The 19,831-nt window shown below is 37.4% G+C and overlaps 1 protein-coding gene across 4 annotated transcripts in view; it reads right to left on the bottom strand.

Annotated features, from left to right (window-relative positions):
• Positions 1-19,831, bottom strand: part of usp6nl (USP6 N-terminal like) — a 64,448-nt gene that overhangs the window by 8,249 nt on the left and 36,368 nt on the right. For all 4 annotated transcript variants that reach the window (XM_079868339.1, XM_079868338.1, XM_079868336.1 and 1 more), the window contains 5 exons: positions 11,507-11,589; positions 10,309-10,348; positions 9,398-9,478; positions 1,964-2,071; positions 1,451-1,560 (listed from right to left, as the gene is read on the bottom strand). In XM_079868339.1, coding sequence (XP_079724465.1) covers positions 1,451-1,560; positions 1,964-2,071; positions 9,398-9,478; positions 10,309-10,348; positions 11,507-11,589 — 422 coding nt within the window. The remainder of the gene's footprint in view (positions 1-1,450; positions 1,561-1,963; positions 2,072-9,397; positions 9,479-10,308; positions 10,349-11,506; positions 11,590-19,831) is intronic.

The following is a 19,831-nucleotide window of genomic DNA, read 5'->3' as shown; positions in this document are numbered from 1 at the left end:
CCTTTTCATTTTATATGCCATAGATCATTAAGTTTTAGCACATTTTTGCAAGTTCTCTCTCACTGTCTCACACACACACACAATGTGAGAATGATCTGACCCTTTCAAATCTCCACAGGTAAATGTCACATCAATCAATATGAGCGCTTTAGCCCTGTCACAATTCAATACACCAATAACTCGAAGAGAAACGGTGGGGTGTAGGCGTCTCTCTCTCTCGCTCCATTGCGTTCGCAACTTTTCCATTTCACATGCTGGTTAAATGTAGCAGTTTTATGGCCATGAGGAATGGAAGCACCTCCGAGGAGAAATAAAAAATGTATTTTACACAGGCAGATTAAAGCCCTACATAAAAGCAAAGCAATTTAGCATGAAAGCCTGCTAAAACACCACAATGTATGCAATATTTGCAATAAAATGTTTGGCTAGTGTTTGTTCAGATAAAATAAATTAAATTATATTATATTACATTAAATTAAATTAAAAACTTGATTTTATGAAAACAAAACAAATACAAAACACAAAATATTTGGCTACTTGATTAACTTGTTCAGAATAAAAAAACTAGGGCTGTCAAAAGATTAATCGCGATTAATCGCATCCAAAATAAAAGTTTGTTTTTAATAATATATGTGTGTGTACTGTGTATAATTAAATTTGTATATATAAATACACACACATGCATGTATATATTTAAGAAAAATGTGTAATTTATATATATAAAAAAAATATATTTATATATAATATAAATTATATATAAATATATACAGTATATGTATGCAAATATTTCTTAAATATATACATGCATGTGTGTGTATTTATATATACAAAATAATTATACACAGTACACACACATATATTATGTAAACACAAACTTTTATTTTGGATGCGATTAATCGCGATTAATCTTTTGACAGCCCTAAAAAAAACAAAAAAAAAACATTCAGGCTATGTTCAGACTGTCAGTTAAAATCCAATTTTTGCATATCCGATTGGATTCTGATCATAATTAGCAAGTGTGAACAAAAAACAAAACAAAACATAATGCGATTTTCACAAATCCGTTTTGAGCAACATTCATATGTTGTTAGAAATCCTATTCAAATCGCATTTCTGGAAATGGGTTTCAGTCTGACCGCTCTGATCGAATTTCGTGTGGTTTATGTCACTTTCTCACGTCACGTGAAACGTAAACATGTCAGACATGTTGTTATAGGAAACATGCTGTCGCTGCAGAAACAAGGTTGTGTTGTAGCAAAGTGCCGGTTGAGTAGAAAATGACAATATAATGAAGACATTTTGAATTTTGATACCGGCGAAGACGACAGCACGGAATAAAGCCGTGTGGTAATGGTCATTGCATGAATTGAGGGCCCATCGTAGCATGAAACATATAAACGTCCTGTGTATCTGTGTGTGTATTTCTGTTGATGTGTGTTTGGATGCTCACTTGACATCATAACGGTGCATGAACATGATGTGATCTCTATATGTACGATTCACATCCAGATCAATCTGACGGACATCTGGAGACAACCCCCTCGCTCTGGTCTTCAGTTTCTGGAGAAATAAAGAGACAGGGCATTGAGTTCATAATAAATATTAACTAGCAGTGAATTATAGTCAGCATTCTGCAGAGATCACAGCATGATTTCTGCCACACACGCAAACACTTCCAGTTAAAGGAGAATACAGCCTGCAAATCATGTTTTCTGTCTGCTTGGATGCTGCAGGGCTTTAGTAAAGCTGCAATTGTCCGTTTGGGGTGATGTTTCCCTCTGTGGTGTGTGTGTGTGTGTCAAACCACATAAGTGTTACATTGCAAACCTCAGGGGCTGGCTATTTTAGAAAGTCATATTTAAGCAAAGAGATTGACTCTCTTACACACACACACACACTTCTGTGGAATTAACAAGCTCTAAAGAAAATCATGGCTATGCTGGAACGGAGAGACTGTTTTTACCTCGTAGAAGTCCTTCTTCTCCTCCTTGATTTTGGGGACGTCGAGCAGCAGACACCAAACTTGACCTCTGAGCTGCAGTGGGATTCCCTTATAGATCCTTCTCGCCAGCTACACGCACACACACACACACACATGAACAAAACAAGATTAGATTTTAAGAAACCTCTAAATCTCAACTATGTAAGTGTACACTTTGTAGACATTTCTAAAAAACATAAACAGATAGACCAACAAATAAATAATTGAACAAATGTTATTTTCAAGGTAAAAACTTCACTACCATTCAGAGGTTTGAGGTCAGTTAGATGTTTTTGAAACAAGTATTTTATGCTCATCAAGGCTGCATTTGTTTAATCATAAATACAGTAAAAATAGCAATATTGTGAAATATTAGTAACATTTAAAATAACACGTTTCTATTTGAATCTGTTTTAAAATATAATGTATTCCTGTGATGCAAAGCTGAATTTTCAGCATCATTACTCCATTCCTCAGTGTCACGTGATCCTTCAGAAATCATTCTAAAATGCTAATTTTGTGCCCAAGAAACATTTATTATTATTATTATCAATGTTGAAAACAGTGCTGTTTAATATATTTTTTTGTGTTATATATTTTTCCCATGCATAGGAAGTTAGAACTGCATTTAATTGAAACAGAAATTCATATGACATGATACAACCTGAACTAAAATCAGCAAATCACACACACACAAAAAATAGTATGAGGGTCTGCAGGGGTCCTATCTATAATTCTATGATGTAGTTGTTTCCACACTTCTTTACCCCTTTAAAGAAATAAACTAATAAAATGACACCAAGCTACTTACAGGCATGAAAACAGGTCAGGGGTTAAAAAGGTGAGAAGGCATATATTCCCCCCCCCCCTCTCTAGGGGGGTTCGGGGGCATGCTCCCCCGTAAGAAAATTTTGTGCTTTTTAATGTTAAATTCATCAATCTGGTGCAAATTAAACAAAGAAAAATTCAAAACTCTTTTAGTTACAGTGTCTGTCTACATTACTACTACAATAATAGTTATAATATTAATCCCATGATAGTAATAGCCATATATTGTAAAACAAATGCACTGAAAAATAAAGGAAACTTTCATAATTAGTTTTGTACTAATTTCTATACTTGAAAGAGTAGGCTATATTTCTATACTTCACATTAAAGATGTGATTGGGCTAGTCCAGTGTCAATCAAGAAAAGAACCAATGGGCCGCTGATCTACGTATTTCATCGGGTGTCAGAGAAAAAAAAACTATTTAGGCCTACAACTACTATTTATCACGCATTAAAAATGCCCCAAACCAGTCGTCTGTATGATAATCTGAAACAAGCACTGGTGAGCCGTTGTCCTGCTTCACTTCACAGATGCTGAGTGAAAGGAGAATTATAGAATGAAAGGATACTCATTTATATGACACTTTATTAATCAGGAGAACAGCTCGTTCAGCGCGTCATACGTCGTCCTTTCAGTTTCGGTTTTCAATCGATCAAGTTTTTTCACGTTCTCTCGATAAACCACCCCTTTCAATCCGATCGAAATGATTTGTAGAGCTGAGACTTTGAGTTTTTAACGGGTTATGTTAAAGCCCTACTTGTTATTAATGTTTTTATGAAATATCTCTAGTGAATGCATTATCATATCACCGTATTATTTACCGCCATGCGAGCCACAAATTAAAGCTTGGCGAGCCGCATGAGGCTCGCGAGCCGCGCAATGAATAACACTGCACTAACTGTTAATTGTTCCTGCTCGCTCAGCGCTCACGGCGCCCGCGCCCGCTCGCGATATTATATCGCCCACTTCTATGTCAAAATTAAAAATAATGACATTGCCCCCCCCCCCCCCCCCAATAAATATTTTCTCATCGGATCTGCACAAATCACGTAGGTGACCCTTTTAGGTTTTAAAACGGCGAATTTCGCCGAAAGGTGAGGAGTTTTCATGCCTGTACTTAATAAAAGTATAATGCTTTTGCAATCTGGAATATAGACAACTCTATCAGAGACAGATGACTTTGTTTCTTTGTCATGGTTAGGAGAAGACCCAGACGGAATTTTCAGACTTTCCACATTTTCTGTGCTGATTTTGGGAGAATTTTAGGCAGGAATGGATTTAATTATGGTGAAATATGTTAAATTGAACTGGGAGTTTGAATTCATGCCAAAATATGAAAAAAAACACAAAAAAACCAAAAAAAAAAAACAAAGGTATATAATATATAAAACTAAAGGATGTGGACACAGATACTGCTGTCCTGGTTATTAGGACACCCCCAATAACCATAATCCCACCGTCTAAACGCATTCAATGCCAGTGTAATAAAACACATCTGTCTCTAACAGGTAATTGTGCAGTCAGTAAAGATTAAACTCCCATCAGAGGGCAGATTAAAAGCTCAAAAGCAAAACGCTGAAACCACAAAAGCTAATGGCCGGCGTGAATCGTCTCTCCGCTACAATTAAACTCACCCGCTGGAACAGAAAGAGAGAGAGAGAGAGAGAGAGAGAGAGAGAGAGAGAGAGAGAGAGAGAGAGAGAGAGAGAGAGAGAGAGAGAGAGAGATGTACGACTGTGGTGGGGTTGAGAGGTGAAAGAGAGGAATGAACACTCTTCAGTTTCCTGCACTCATCTGTCCACATTACTGCTGCTAAGTGATTTCCTGAACATCTCTTCCGCCCTCAGGGCCCATCCGTGTGTGTGGACTGATGGCTGCTGAGTAGTTCACTTACAATAATGGTAACGACATTATTAATAATCTTCAGGAGGCTCTTGAGGAGCTGATTATTGACAGACATCAGTGGGCACATATCCCACAGCCACAAACCCAACGAGAGTGTGTGTGTGTGTGTATCTGCCTCTAATCTCGGGGAAATGAGGCGATTAAGACTGTTTGTTTATTTGAATAAAAACGAGACATTACAAATCGGCAGGTGTCTGTGTGTGTTTGCTTATGCGTTTAAGTGTGTTTGTTGACGGGGGATTGGCTTTGTAATTGCGGATGAAGTCAATGACTCCATCTGTTCTACAAAACACACTATGAACAAGATGTCTCCGGAGTGAGTGCAGTACAATGAAGTCAGAACCAAAACAAACATGCAGATCGATACTATATAGTCTATTCATTGATTAGAAATTAATAATTAAATTATACAAATGAAAAATTGAAATAAATGGATTTTTTGTTTGTTTGTTAAATTACTGAAATATTTTGGCAAGGCAAGATTTTGAATAGCAAGATTTGAAAGCATAAGATCCCTTCAGACACTCTCCAAAGACACACCTCCTTCAAAACACATAAACACACACAAAAGAGTCTGCAAAACGTCACGAGAGATAGTGGTAAATTACTGTGTCTCAAAGCACATAATATTACAATAATAATGAACGTAAACAACTTACAGAGCTCCTATTTGAACCACCTGACGGCTGCAGATTAATTTCGGCGTTGATAATGTTGCCAAGGAAACTCATAAATCTGAGTCTGAGGACGTGAACCGCTCTAAGTAGAACGTCACGGGTTGTCATCTCGTAATTACGGTTATGACATGGCGTGAAAGCAGCATAAGCTCATTGTTTTGGTTCAGGAGGAACTGTAAAGGTGGTTGCTGTTTGTTTGTGGTGCTCTGTGACTGTCTGTCTACAACTCTGGACACGCTGATGATGTGTGATGTCTGCGGGCGAGCAGGGTGCATGGAGGCATGCAAATACATAGGTTGACAGGCAGGTAGGACATCGTATCATTACATTCGGGCCGAATGGATGAACATTTCTTGGACATGGACGTGTTTTAAAGGGGACATATCATGCTAAATCCACTTTTTTAGCCCTTAAATGCATTTTGTTGTATATTTGGAGTGTTTAGAAATACAGAAAAGTTGAAATTATTCTCTTCAGGTGCTTCGTTGATATCTTTATTTTCAGTTTTGGCCTTATTTTTCAACCTGTTCAGATTTTTCTGTTATCTATGACGTTTTGTGAACTATTACGTCACAGTATTTGCAGCGGAACTGCCAAATAAGGACATTGACTTCCAGCCCAACACTTCGAGCAATCCGCCATTTTTATTTCTCGCTGCAATTTTGTAGTCCAAGCTAAAAGATGCAGAAGTTACGAGAGGGTAAGTTAAAATGTTCGGTTGTTGGATGTAGTAACCCACACGCTTCATTACACCGTCTAATGTAGATGAACTGCTGCGCTTGTGACAGGGCGCATGTTTAACTGAAAGAACGAGCAGAGAGAGAGAGACCCGGTCGCGCGCACGCACTCTCTCTCGGAGCCCGGCGAAAGTGTAAACAAGACACCGTCTCCAAACTAGACGCTGTCTTGCTCTCTCTCCCTCGCACATATTAATCAAAATAAATCGACACGGTGGTAAAAGGTCGGAAGACCAAAGTTTCATGTGTAAATACAGTAACACACCATTGCGATACATCCATATGAAGACGTTGTTCTGCAGGTTCGTCGTCTTCATTTTCATCTCGCTCCGGCTCCGACTCTGGCTCGAACATGTAAGGCTGGCTGGACAAGTCTTCCGTTGTTGACATTTTGTCAATAACGTGTGAATAAAAAGTTTCTGTGCCGCTAGATAATCGTATCTCTGCTATCAAACTACAAAAATGGCCGAACGGGGTGGAGTTGAAACGAGTGTCACCTCTGCATCCTGGAGAGGGGGCGGGGTATGAAGTGTCTCAATTGTATTTAAAGAGACCGCACCAAAACGAGTTGCTCTCAGACGCACATCAGAAAAGGGGTAGAAAAGGGGCCTGTGGAGCTATAATAATGAGGAATTCAGACCCAAGCATTGCAGTTCCGCTTTATATAGACTACAAATGTATGATTTATATGTAAAAAGGAACGATTTAAAAGCATGATATGTCTCCTTTAATATTTAGACCACTTCCATTATTAATTGCTATCAGGATGTAATGAGAGTTTCAACCGGTGAACAAAAAGTGTTTTTGAAAAACTTTGCCTACCCTAGCATTAATGTAAAATCTCACAGGGTACTAGGTCAAATGGGTTCGGCTGACATAATTTTTGAGCATTCCTGCTATACAGGATTATAAAAATAGACGATTTACCCACAGTGTAGTAAACATAATGGGCAGTTTAATAATACATGACACAATATTTATGTGGATGAATTGTTCGTCATATAAATAAATTAAGAAAATCAGTTGTATAATTTTAAATCTTAAAGATGCAAAAATCATGGCACAGGACAGATACTGAAAAACAAACAAATAAACAAAAAGAGGGAACGTGAATGATAGCATGAGCTAGACGGCTGAAGATCAAACAGGACATGAACCGGGTGGGATTTGTCTGGAATAATACACTTGACACTTGGTGATTAAAGAGAGTGAACGTCACCCCGACCTATCCTGCGAGTTCTCAGTCAGTCGGCAGAGGAAGAACAGGATGGGTACTGACCTTGCACCTCAGATCATGGGAAATAAAATTAGCCAAATCACTTCAGACTAATATTTATATATATTAATTCTGGCCAACATGCAAATCTAGATCACCAGATCATTTCCATTGTTGACAGAATAATCCCTATGACTGTAATATCATCAGCAATTTTCACAATAAGTGTACTTATTGCTTGTTCACAACAACAGACCAATCAGGCTTGACGCACAACAATTTTATACATAATGTTAGTATTGCTACAGCTGTGTAGGGGTACTTGAAATGAAATACTTTTGAGAAGTTGATGTCCTACAATAAGCAATTTTATATTCTATTTAAAACTACTTTAATGTTTTTTCAAAATATTATCCAAGCAAATTTTTATTATATATCATATTAAATTTAAATATTGCAATAACAACAACAAAAATCACAAATATTTTAATTTAACAAGTTGGGAAAAACTATTATTTAAATGTAAAAAAAAAAAGAAAAAAAAAAAAGAAATAAGTGCATTAACAGGTTATGTGTCAAATACTGATCATATTATAGCATAAATACAATAAAAACAGTTGATATAACAAATAAAATGCATAGCAATCATCTCACACACATATTTGTAATGTGTTATTAACACAGAATATGTTGAAATCTTCTACACACTAATGTTATAGTTATGTGTTATTTTTGTGTCAAAACATGTATGTAATGAAACACAACAAACTCACATGTAGTTTATATACAATTTATTAAATCTGCTACATTTACATAAAAAAGTCAACATTAAAAAATGTATTTAATTTAAATATTAACAATGCTGTATGAGTGAAATTGTTCTTAAGAGTTAACAATTAATAAAGATTGTACTTCAAAAAAATAAAAAAATAAAAGTGGTGTTTGACAGCATCTTTAACATTAATCATTTGTATTTGCGTATTTGTTCGAGTGCAGAGCATACAAGTGATGGTGAGCTGTCAATAACTGCCACAAGTTCTTCAGGGGGGTCTTCCATTCAAAGCTGCAAGAGTGCAAATAACACACATTTGTTTTTTATACACATAACAAATATAGCAATCTAACATTAGCAAGAAAAACTTAAGATACAGATAATGTTAACTTCTACACAATAAGTTGCAATTGTGAGCTCAATTACTTTTCAATGAGAGAGAGATGGCTACAATGTGCCGTTGACTATTTAGAAGCGATTCCACGAATAAAAGAAAGCATAACGTTTTTATAACTTTAAGTTAGCGCATATATGTGTAAAATGCCCCTCGACGAACATCTACAAATTATCACAAAGACATTTTGGTAAACATCTAAAGCCAAATACAGACACTTTTCTTACCTCCACGAATCGAAGATATCCACCGATGATGATACTTGCTTGTGGAGAAGAATAACGGCTCACAAGCACCAATGTGATTGGATGAAAATTAACACATGTTGTGTTGGACACACTGTTGCATTTTTTTCTTTTTAACACAAAATGACAAATATATGCTAAATAAGAATTAGCATCCTTTGAGAGGGAGTGGATGGAGTAGCTTTGCAGTGCAAAAAATACAGGAATGCTTTGTGTTTTTGATGCATTGTTTCGTGCTATGCTTGCTTGGTGTAGACACAGTGTAATTGAACTAATTGGACTAATAATAAGAAGTAGTGATTAACTCTACACAGAGTAATAAACTGCACAACGGTCACGCTCCACCTCAGGCAGTATGAAGATTTCTCATTTCACGCCAGACATTGTTAGTGGACAGAAATGCAATTGAACACGCCAAGCCGCCTGAAGATGTCCAATCAATATAGATAGACACAGACAGATTTTGTGCAGCTGAAGCAGGACAGTGGTTTTCTTAGGGGACCGGTCCAATGTCACCCAATACACAGGACAGAGACAGCCAAAGGGAACTTCGGCCATTCACACGCTTTGAGATGAAAGACTGAGAAACTGACTTTCTCAAAGTCCTTCAAAGTTACGGTCTGTTTATAAAGGACACGCACCTTGTCGCTGTTCTTGTATTTCTCCCAGCTTTTCAACATTTTCAGCCATTTTGTCGTTCTCTCCAATTCCAGATGTTTATGCTAAACAGACAAAATGCAAACATGTATTACAATAAATAAAAAAAGACAAACAATACCTTAATGTTTAATGTTTAACACCGAGCGGACTTGGATGAAAATGGATTTCAGTGAGATCTAGAAAGCGGTATTAAATTAACAGCATTATTAAAATTTAGGAGGCCACCCATTAAAAACACATTTCAGATATTTTCTCTACAAGAACATAACGGACTCTGGGGAAGCAATGTTTCTGCGTTTCTCCAATTTAGAGCTCATTTTCACTTTATAACCTGACACTTTAAGTGCTTTTTGCATGATAAATGTGTGATAAAGAAATCAAGAAATTTTGAATCTGTCAGAGTCATTTTTATATTTACTTTTAACCAAGTGGAGGGGAACATTTTAGTGGATGTATGAAGTCCCCACAAATTCACACAGTTGCCCTAGCTTTCTTTAAAATGAATGGCTATTTTGTTTTCTTATCCAATGACGTTCCTATGTGTTATATGTTATGTATTCTGCAGCTCTACACTGGAAATACAGAGATTTTTGGTTTACTATAGTGAGTATTTATTTTTAACTGTGATCAATTACAAAAAGGTTATCGGGAGTTATGGATATGAAAACATTACAACAAACTTGATTCATCATTTGATTTTTAGTTGCTCCATTACTTTAAGTTTTTTTTAATAAAGCCTAAACACTGCACACAAATGTGTTGATAAATAGGTTTAAAGTGTCTTCCTCATCCTACTGATCTTGGTTCTATTTTTCACAGATGCAGAATGAATACATCAGGTTTAAGTTGAACCATTTTGGTGCCTTGGATACAAACAGAGCACTGGACTCACCTTTTCCTCCCCTACGTCATACGTTGGAAGCGGATTCTCACTGTGAAAGACAAAACACACTTTATTATAAAAAGGAAATTCACACAGTTGGACTAAACTCATTTTAGTCAGACTACACTGGACTCTCAAATAGCTACTAATGTCTGTCCACTTTTCACATAACATGATGGCCATGCCATAAATCATACACTGGTTTCTGCTGCTGACGTCAAATCTTGGTTTCTCACATGTATTACTGAAAAAGGAATTACTTTGTTCCACAGGAAGTGAACATAGCTGGATAAATAAACATCATTATTGGTAACGATGCCCTCATGACCCCCACCCCTGAAACTGTTCAAAGTGCAAGATCTTAGTCGGCTAAGCAAACAGGAAATGGCTGCCATTTTGGATCTGATCTGGGATATTCATGAGGAAACCCAGGGAAGTCGTGACATGACATTATGGCTCTGTTCCAAACCTTAGAGAGCTTCCTTTCTGTCTACATAGGCAGCAACTTTCTAAGGCAGCACTGCGGACGAAATTAATTACTTAGAGAGTTCTAATCTGTTGTTGTGAAAACCCAATCAGAATTAGTGTAATTATTGACGTGTTCATATGGTATTTTTTTAAACAAACATTGAGATCTTTAGAAAAACAAAACAAAGCAAAACCAAACCAAAGCCCAAACAAAACTTAAAGCAAACAAAAACAAAAGAGCAGAACGAAAACGTAAGATCAAAGCGAACAAAGCAAAGGAACAAAAAACAAGCAAAAAAACAACAACAAACAAACCCTTAAAATACAGAACAAATAGAAAACAAAACAAAAAACAAAATCATAAGAAACACTGACATGTGTTCCTGAGCCAGGTCTATCTATCTCTCAGTTTGCTTTTACTTCCTTGTACTTTTCCAGGTTTTTTTTCATTTTTTTTTTTCACCCCTGCAATTACAGAGTCCTGATCTGCCAGACACATGTGGCACCCTATAAATATCGCATAGGGCACTGCTGTTTAAGGGGCCTGGGTAAACCACAAACCTCCCTGCCAGGCCGAGAAGAGAGGAGAAACGAGAAGACAGGACAGGCCAAATAAAAAGACAAACAACAAGATAAGAGGGCTTCAGGGAGCGCTCTGACTCTGCTGGCTTTCTCTAGTACCTGCATCTCCTCACTTACGTGTAAGATCTCACAGAACAGAATAATGCACATTTCTTACTGCAGGAATCCGAAGCGGTCCACCGCTTTATACAGATCAAAATTGGTCTCCTCCCACGACTCCACCTCCGCACTTTCTTTACCCTGAAAGCACAAATAACACAAAGCAGTGAGTTCACATCAGTTGAGACATAGTTTTAGCGTGTATGTGTGTGTGTGTGGAGTTGCTCAAGGCTTGAGTTCTTAAAGTGTTTGGCTCCAATGATCTGTGAATTTGCTGTTCATGCATATTTTAGGCAGGTACATAATGAGGGGTGGGCAGAATGTGGACAGGTTCAGTACACCACAAATAAACTATACAAAGAGCAGTAATAAAGGCGCCTGGGGAGGTGCCTGGGGCAGAAACAGATCATCCTTGAGTAAGAACAGTGTGTTTACGAAAGGAGAGAGACACATGGACCACGGAGAGACACATGTTCTGACCACACATACACACTAGAGAAGTGACGGTAAGGATATTTTCCCAATGGCTAATCGACGTGTGACAACACCGGTAATACCGGCGGGGGATTTTAAATGAGCTAATTTGAAGGCTAAAGTAAAATGCGCGCGTCCGCACGTGCATTCATAATGGTGCGTTTTTCCATAGTAATGAACTGAAAACGCTCGCTCTGTTCTGCTCGCTCCGCGCCTGTGGACACGGGCGCATTTTAGTTTCGCTTTCAAAGTAGCGCCAATTCAGGGGCGCACTGCCTGAATGGTTTGTTCAATAGCCTATTATTCTTGATGAAACACACAACACCAACAAAACAGTACAATGACAAATTCGCTTAAATAGGCGCTTTTACATTTCGATTTGACACCAAATGCTCCATCATCTTGTCAGTCAGCTCTTTACTCTCGTGATAAATTAACCCCTTAAACCCTGAGCCATTTTTGGAGTTTTTTTGTCTGAGTGACACACAAAAAAGTAAAGACTCATAACTTCAAAACTATAACAAGGAGAGTCAAAAGGTAGGTATCGTTTGATAGAACTCTTTTCAAATTTTTTTAAAATATAAATTACATTACATTTGGATATTCTCCTGCCGAGAAACTGCTGATAAATACAAAAAAAAAAACATAATTTTTTTATGATTTTGCATATCTCTCTTGTTTGACATGCAATAACTCGGGGAGGAAATATGGTAGCACAAATTTTCTTTTTTGGGGAAGTACCCCTAAATGTGAGCTGCATCTGAATCAAATTTTGTGGTGATCGCATAAAGTACTCAAAAGTTACAGCATTTGGAACAAAGGTAGCCTTTTTGTTTAGTCCTCACACATTAGGAAAGCAATAAAAAAAAAGAGTTTTCTGAGTGACATACACAAAACTAAAGACTCATAACTTCAAAACTATAGCAAGGAGAGTCAAAAGGTAGGTATCGTTTGAAAGAACACTTTTCACATTTTTTGAAAATATAAATTAAATTACATTTGGACATTCTTCTGCCGAGAAACTGCTGATAAAAGACAAAAAATAAATATAATTTTTATAATGATAATGCATATCTTTCTTATTTGACATGGAATAACTCAGGAAGGAAATAAGGTAGGAGGAAAATTCTTTTTTGGGGAAGTCCCTCTACATATGAGCTGCATCTGGATAAAATTTTGTGGTGATTGGATAAAGTAATCAAACGTTACAGCCTTTGGAACCAAGATAGCATTTTTGTTGAGACCTTGACGCCCCCTCATGGGCATTTTTTATAGTGTTTCACCATGAAGAATATCTTGTCATAAAAGCAATAGATAAAGTTAATTTTGGGCTCATTTTAATTGTATGAATATGCTGTAAAAAATGAAGTGCCATTTTCAACGATTTTTGAATGTTTCGTGAGATGTATGATGTTTTTGGCACATTGCAGTACATAGTACAAAAAAGTATTTTATAGATTATGAATTTTTTTTTATATCTTTATCAGCAAATAACTCAGCAATACTTTGGAGTTTTTCAAATAGGCTACATTCACTGTAAAGTTCAGACTCTAAGGTTTCAAATGACACCAATTTTGTTTGAATCAAGGCAATATTTTTGAAAAATATGATAATGAATATTTTCGCAGCTAGGGGGCGCCATGGGTGGCGCACACGGGCGGTACACTCCGGTTTAGAGAGACTAGTCAGCACTCGTTCAGAGTTGATCGAAGTGGTTAGATTCTTTAAAAAGCTGAGATTCTAAGCTTTAAAATGATACATATTTTGTGTTATTCCACGTTTGAAAACGAGCGCGGACGGTTCCGGGAAAATTGGAAAACACTTTGCTCCCCAGAAGGATGAGAGACTTGTTTTTTAGCCAAGTATGCATTACTTCGTGAGGAATATCTCGTGATCAAAGCAATGGATTCTGTTGTGTGTGGGCTCTTTGTAATCGTGAGAATCTGTTGTCAATAAAGATGTTCGATTTTTCACAATCAATGCATGTTTCATTGAGTTATGAGCTGAAACGTCACATCAAAACAACATAGCATCACTGCTATTGCTACTTCATAGGTGCGCCTCTGGTATTTTTTTGTGTCAGAACGCTATAAGGAATATCTTTAGACCTGAGTGATGGATTATGGTGTGTTTGGGCTCTTTTTAATCGTAACATTCTGCTGTAAATAATGATGTGCCATTTTCCACAATTGATGCATGCTTCATTGAGTTATGAGTTAGAACGCGACATAAGTGCTACATCTATAATAAAGATCTATGTGCGCATTTGTGTTACAACTCCACGAGGCATAACTTTAGATATGAGTGATGGATTATGCTGAGTTTGGGCTCTTTTTAATCGTGAGAGTCTGCTGAAAATAATGATGTGCATTTTTCTACGATATGTGCATGCTTCGTGAAGTTATAAGTAAAGACCAAACGCGAGTGCTTCATGAGTATATATTTGGCTAGGTACGTCTTTGGTATTTTCTGTGTTAGAACGCCATGAAGAATATCTTTAGATCTGACTGATGAGTTTGGGCTCGTCTTAATCATGAGCTCCTGCTGTAAATAACGATGTGTCATTTTTCATGATCGATGTATGTTTCATGAAGATACGAGTAAAAAGGCCAAGTCTAAGCTACCTCGCTTGGCTACGTGCGTTTGTGTATTTTTTGTGAATTAGAACTCCATGAGGAATATCTTTAGTTCTGAGTGATGGATTACGTTGAGTTTGGACTCATTTTAATTGTAAGCATCTGCTGTAAATAATGATGTGTCATTTTCCACAATCGGAGCATGTTTCATGAAGTTACAAGCGGAAATGTGTCTAAAATTCAGCATCCATATATGGTTTACCCATGGGTCTCTTGAGGGGCTTATTTTACAAAAACCTTGCTCAAGTTTAGTAAAAGCCTGAAACAATTATGCTTGTTGTATTCTACTCATTGAGACCTTTCAAATGACATATGACACAAGACTATCTGAGCAGTATGATGTTTTTGACACATTGCAGTACATAATAATTTCCTCTTCCTCATAAATTATGTATTAAAAAAAAAATCATTTTATCAGCAAATAACTCAGCACTACTTTGGAGATAATCATAATGGCTACATTCATTGTAAAGTTTAGACTCTAAGCTTTCAAATGATGCCTATTTTGTGTTGATCAATGCAGTAGTTTTGAAAAATATGACAATTAATTTTTTCCATAGCTAGGGGGCGCCCTCCGGCGGTATAATCCGTTCTAAAGGAATAACTCAGCACCTTTTAATAGTTGGATAAAATGTATAGGTGCATTGAAAAGCTGAGATTCTAAGCTTTAAAATGATACCTATTTTGTATCATATCATTCAGTGGTTGCTTAGTAATTTGATTATGAATTTTTTTCATGGGGTGCCGTCCCGCCGGCGGGACGCTTAGGGTTTAAGGGGTTAAATGAAGTGCTGCGACTCTCGTTCTGCTCATGATTTATTAAGCAGACACGTTCAGTTTTTAATTGTAGTGTCTGTTCTCTAACTGAAATAAATTATTTTATAAAAAAAAATAATAATAATTCAAATCGACGGCGAGGGGCGGCGCTGCAAGTGATGTTGCTTCTGAACACCGGTAACACTGTTAACACCGACTATCGTAGCAAGCCTAATACACACAAAACAATTATTTTTCTAAACTTACACTTTTTCGTAAAGTAAACTTGTGCAGTTAATTCAGGGCTGCTTAACATAGAGACTTCATTTAAATATAAGCCGATAATTATTTTGATAATGTGACTGATAAAATATGGAATTGTTTCCGCCACAGAATAAAAAATAAAAAATGTAATTGCGACTTTTTATCTCACAATTCTGACTTTTTTCTCACAATTGCGAGATTACATCTAGCAAGTCTGACTTTTTAACTCAGAATTGCGTAATATAAAGTCGTAATTGTGTGTTATAAAGTCAGAATTGTGAGATGTTAACTCGCAATTGTGAGATAAAATGTCGCAATTATCTTTTAAAATGCTTTATTATGTGGCGGAAACAAGCTTCCATATATAACTGATAAATGGCCAATATCAAATTTTTAATTAAGCAATTAAATGAATAAATATTTTCAATAATTTGTGTGCACTATGCATGTCTAGTTTGACTAATGACAATTTTTTATTCACATTTTAAATGTGTCACTAAAACATATGAAAAGAAAGGTGAAGCAAGCTACCCATTGACAAAATAATTGAATCCCAAAAGCCATTGAACTGTCAAGCCAATGACTAACTATGCAATAAACAACATGTGCACTTTGGCACTTTGGCAAGAAAATGTATGCAAATTTAAATGTAAAGCAAATGTGAAGGTCTTGATAGATCTGGGAGGCCTGGAGAACGAGAAAAGAATGGGAGGAATCAATCGGCAGGAGCGAGAACAAGAGTGTGAGCGATAAAAAAGAAAGAGTATGAAGGAAATCGGAAATCAGAGACAAAATATTATCTGGTACAGAGAGAAGCCATATCAAGGGCACACACACACACACACACACACACACACACACACACACACACTGTCTCTCTATCTCACCCTCCCATGTGTGTCACAGGCATAAATCTACAGTGGGATATGATAATCTGATGGCATGTCACAGTGACACGCATGGCTGTGGGAAATATTTCGGCCTGCGACACATGCCAAGTGTGCACCCCTCCTCCATTGTTTTCTCTCATGTCTTTCTGCATCTATTCATCCCTCTAGACCTGACAAAATGACCTCACAAGAACAATATTACATGCACTAACATGTTTACATTTGTATGTTATGATATTTTACTAACATTTGACATTTAAACAATGAATGACCATTAAATGACATCACTACCTGGCTTAGTGGCATTCGCACTTCCCTTCTGTTACTGTAAAATGTGACAACACCCAAAACTAGAGCCTGAACAATGAGTTCCGTAATATACATAATGTAGAGTCTGTTGCAGATATTTGGATGGCTGTGAAAACTATGCTTTGGAGGGGATGGATTTAGGACACATCTTTTAAGAGAGCGATTTGTTGTGTTGACAGTCCAACTGTTACTGGTGGACACAACAAAACCTCTTAAGGAATTTGGGCTCTTTATTCATCCCCTTCAACACAACGCAGTAAGGATGAATCAGTGAGTTAAATCAGTGCGGCAACAAAACATTCAGGCCGTTTTTGTGAAGTGGATAAACTAATTTATAAAACCAAAAATCAGACTGAAGGGAAACCATTTCTTAACAAATCAGACATCGCAACCTCTCAATGAGCGTCCACGAGAGATATGGGGCCGATGTCAAGATTTTCAATGAATAATGACTTAAATTTCAGTCTGTTTCTTCCTGTTGTATGGCTTCTGAAAAAAATTATGCATGAATCGTTCATGCACTACTTTTATGGTGTTTTGGTCATTCTCGAGCCAGTCCTCTTTTACTTTCTTTTACTTTCCAAACCAAACCAAACAAACCAAACCAAACCAAACCAAGCCAAAACAAAACAAAACAAAACAAAACAAAACAAAACAAAACAAAACAAAACAAAACAAAACAAAACAAAACAAACTAAATAAAAACTGTAATGGAGTTTAGGCAGGGCTCCAGACTAACTTTTTGCCTTGGTTGCACTGGTGCACCTAACTTTTTTATTTAGCCAAATTTTTCCTCGGCTCGCATCGCCTTTAACGCCACAATTTCAAGGTCAACTTTTTATCACGCTCCATATACATTCATATATATTATGTAAATTATTTTAAACAAGAATAAGGTGTAGGTAAATGTTGTTGTTTTTTTTTATTTGAAGCACAATTATACTGTATATAAAAATAAAAATCTCCCTCTCCTTGAGATCCGGCTGTAGACAATCACACATTCCTTCGTGGAAATGTCTGTGTCACCGTCAATCATAAATTACATGTATGTGGAATTTGTGATGGCAACAGTCGTCTTTTTTTTTTTTAATGTGTCGGCTAATACCCCAATAAATTGGGCACATGCAACGTCATTGCTGTACGTCGGGTTCACATCTAATCCATTTTTCTTCATCAGAATAATTTCCGATCTAAATTTAGTGAATGGCAGCTCTTCTTTTGTGATGTTATAGGTGACGTTAAATTTTATTATCATCTCTGATTGTTCTGAGGACCTGATAGCTGCTGCCTGCCACTGAAATACAGCCAGGAGAGGGGCCAGTCACACACTTATCGCAAAATGAAGTGTTTTTAAAAAAAAAAAATTATATTGTGCTTTTTCAGCGTTTCGATTTGAAACGTTGTTGATCTGATTACAAATGCACTGTTCTTTGCCATGCTCTGGCCACATTCTTTACAATAAATGTTGATGAACATTACGTTCTCTTTCCTATTAAACCTCATTAAACCTTAACCAGGGAAACTGGTCTAGCAGTCTTTACGAAATGTATATGTATTTCCCTTTTTATTTTATTTACTTATCCATCTCCGACGAAGGACCAAGGCTTGGCATCTTAACAGGGACTGGGCAGACTGGTGGCTGAAGTAGCTCCATGTCTGGGCTGTTGTCGGAGCATTGAACAGGGAGAGTGTTGGGGGGAACAGGCCTACTTTTCTTAAAGAAAAAACTCTCTATGGGTCTATGGGTCCATTTCTTTTCATTGTTCGTCATCAGGGCGGCAGTGGCTCAGTGGTTCATGTAGATTGTCTACAAACCGAAAGGTTGGTGGTTCAATCCCCGGTTCCACCTGACCAAGTGTCGAGGTGTCCTTGAGCAAGACACCTAACCCCAGCTGCTCCCGATGAGCTGGATCGCCTTGCATGGCTGACACCGCCGTCGGTGTGTGAATGGGTGAATGTGAGGCAATATTGTAAAGCGCTTTGGTGGCCATTGGGTCTGTGAAAGCGCTATATAAATGCAGTCCATTTACCATTTACCATTTACCATCTGATTGCCGTAACTGATTCTCAGGTGCTCAGGGCGCTAGTGTAGGCCTACAGGAATATCTGGACCACAGCCAATCAGAGGAAAAGACCCGCCCCATCTCTGTCTCTGATTGGTTTAGACCACGATATGATCCAACCATGAGTGTGAGTTCCGTCAAAGGAGAACAAACTCTTCGTTCGTGGAGAGGCAGCAGATGCAAGGACGTTAGGTGCACCAAATTGGTCGCACTCTAGAGCCCTGTTAGGTGTTGCGCTCTCTTGAGTTGAGAGGAGAATCCCTGCGTAAGCGAGCTTATCACAATCCAATTAACAGACACGTTACAGAATTAGAGCTCCCTAATGAGTGCTCAGATTACACTCAATTCAAACTATCAATTAACAAACTGGCCATGCTTGAGAGATTTCATGAGAAAAATCATGAGACCTTACACAAGCTTTCAGTGAAAACACACAATAATCATAGAAAGGGGACAGGTGAAGTCATAATGTTCTTAATGTGTATTACCACATAATATTCTTAGTATTTATTACCACATAATCATTATGCATCAATGTAGTGTAAGGTCTCATTTCACTTTTAAGGCCACTTCCTTCCATGTAAGCCAACATACTTCACCTATATGTCTTTTAACGAGTGTATCTTCTGGAAAGCATGGATGAAGATACAATGCCAGATGTGAACTTGGGAAAAGTTAGCCTCCCAACATAAGTGATATACATAGCAGCTGGGGAACAGGTGTTTCACATCATGCCTGCTACATATTTCAGCAATTCTAGAGCACCCTTTTGACCAATCAGGACCAATCTTTCTAACATCAGACAGACAACGTTTCAGCAAAGTGTTGCAGATGAGATTACAGAGAATCTTCCCAAAGAAAACGCGCACATCGAACATGATGTGCGCAGGTTCTGAACTATGGTGGAAGGAGGTGGATTGGATCAGAGTACGTGTTTGTTGTGTTACTGTTTTTCTTGGAAGCGTATTGGAGGGTATTTGGCTGGTGAGTG

This window comes from Squalius cephalus (assembly GCF_949319135.1).
Source record: "Squalius cephalus genome assembly, chromosome: 4".
NCBI lineage: Eukaryota > Metazoa > Chordata > Actinopteri > Cypriniformes > Leuciscidae > Squalius > Squalius cephalus.
The sequence above is the reverse complement of the archived record's forward strand: the minus strand, read 5'-3'. Positions and strand labels throughout refer to the sequence as shown.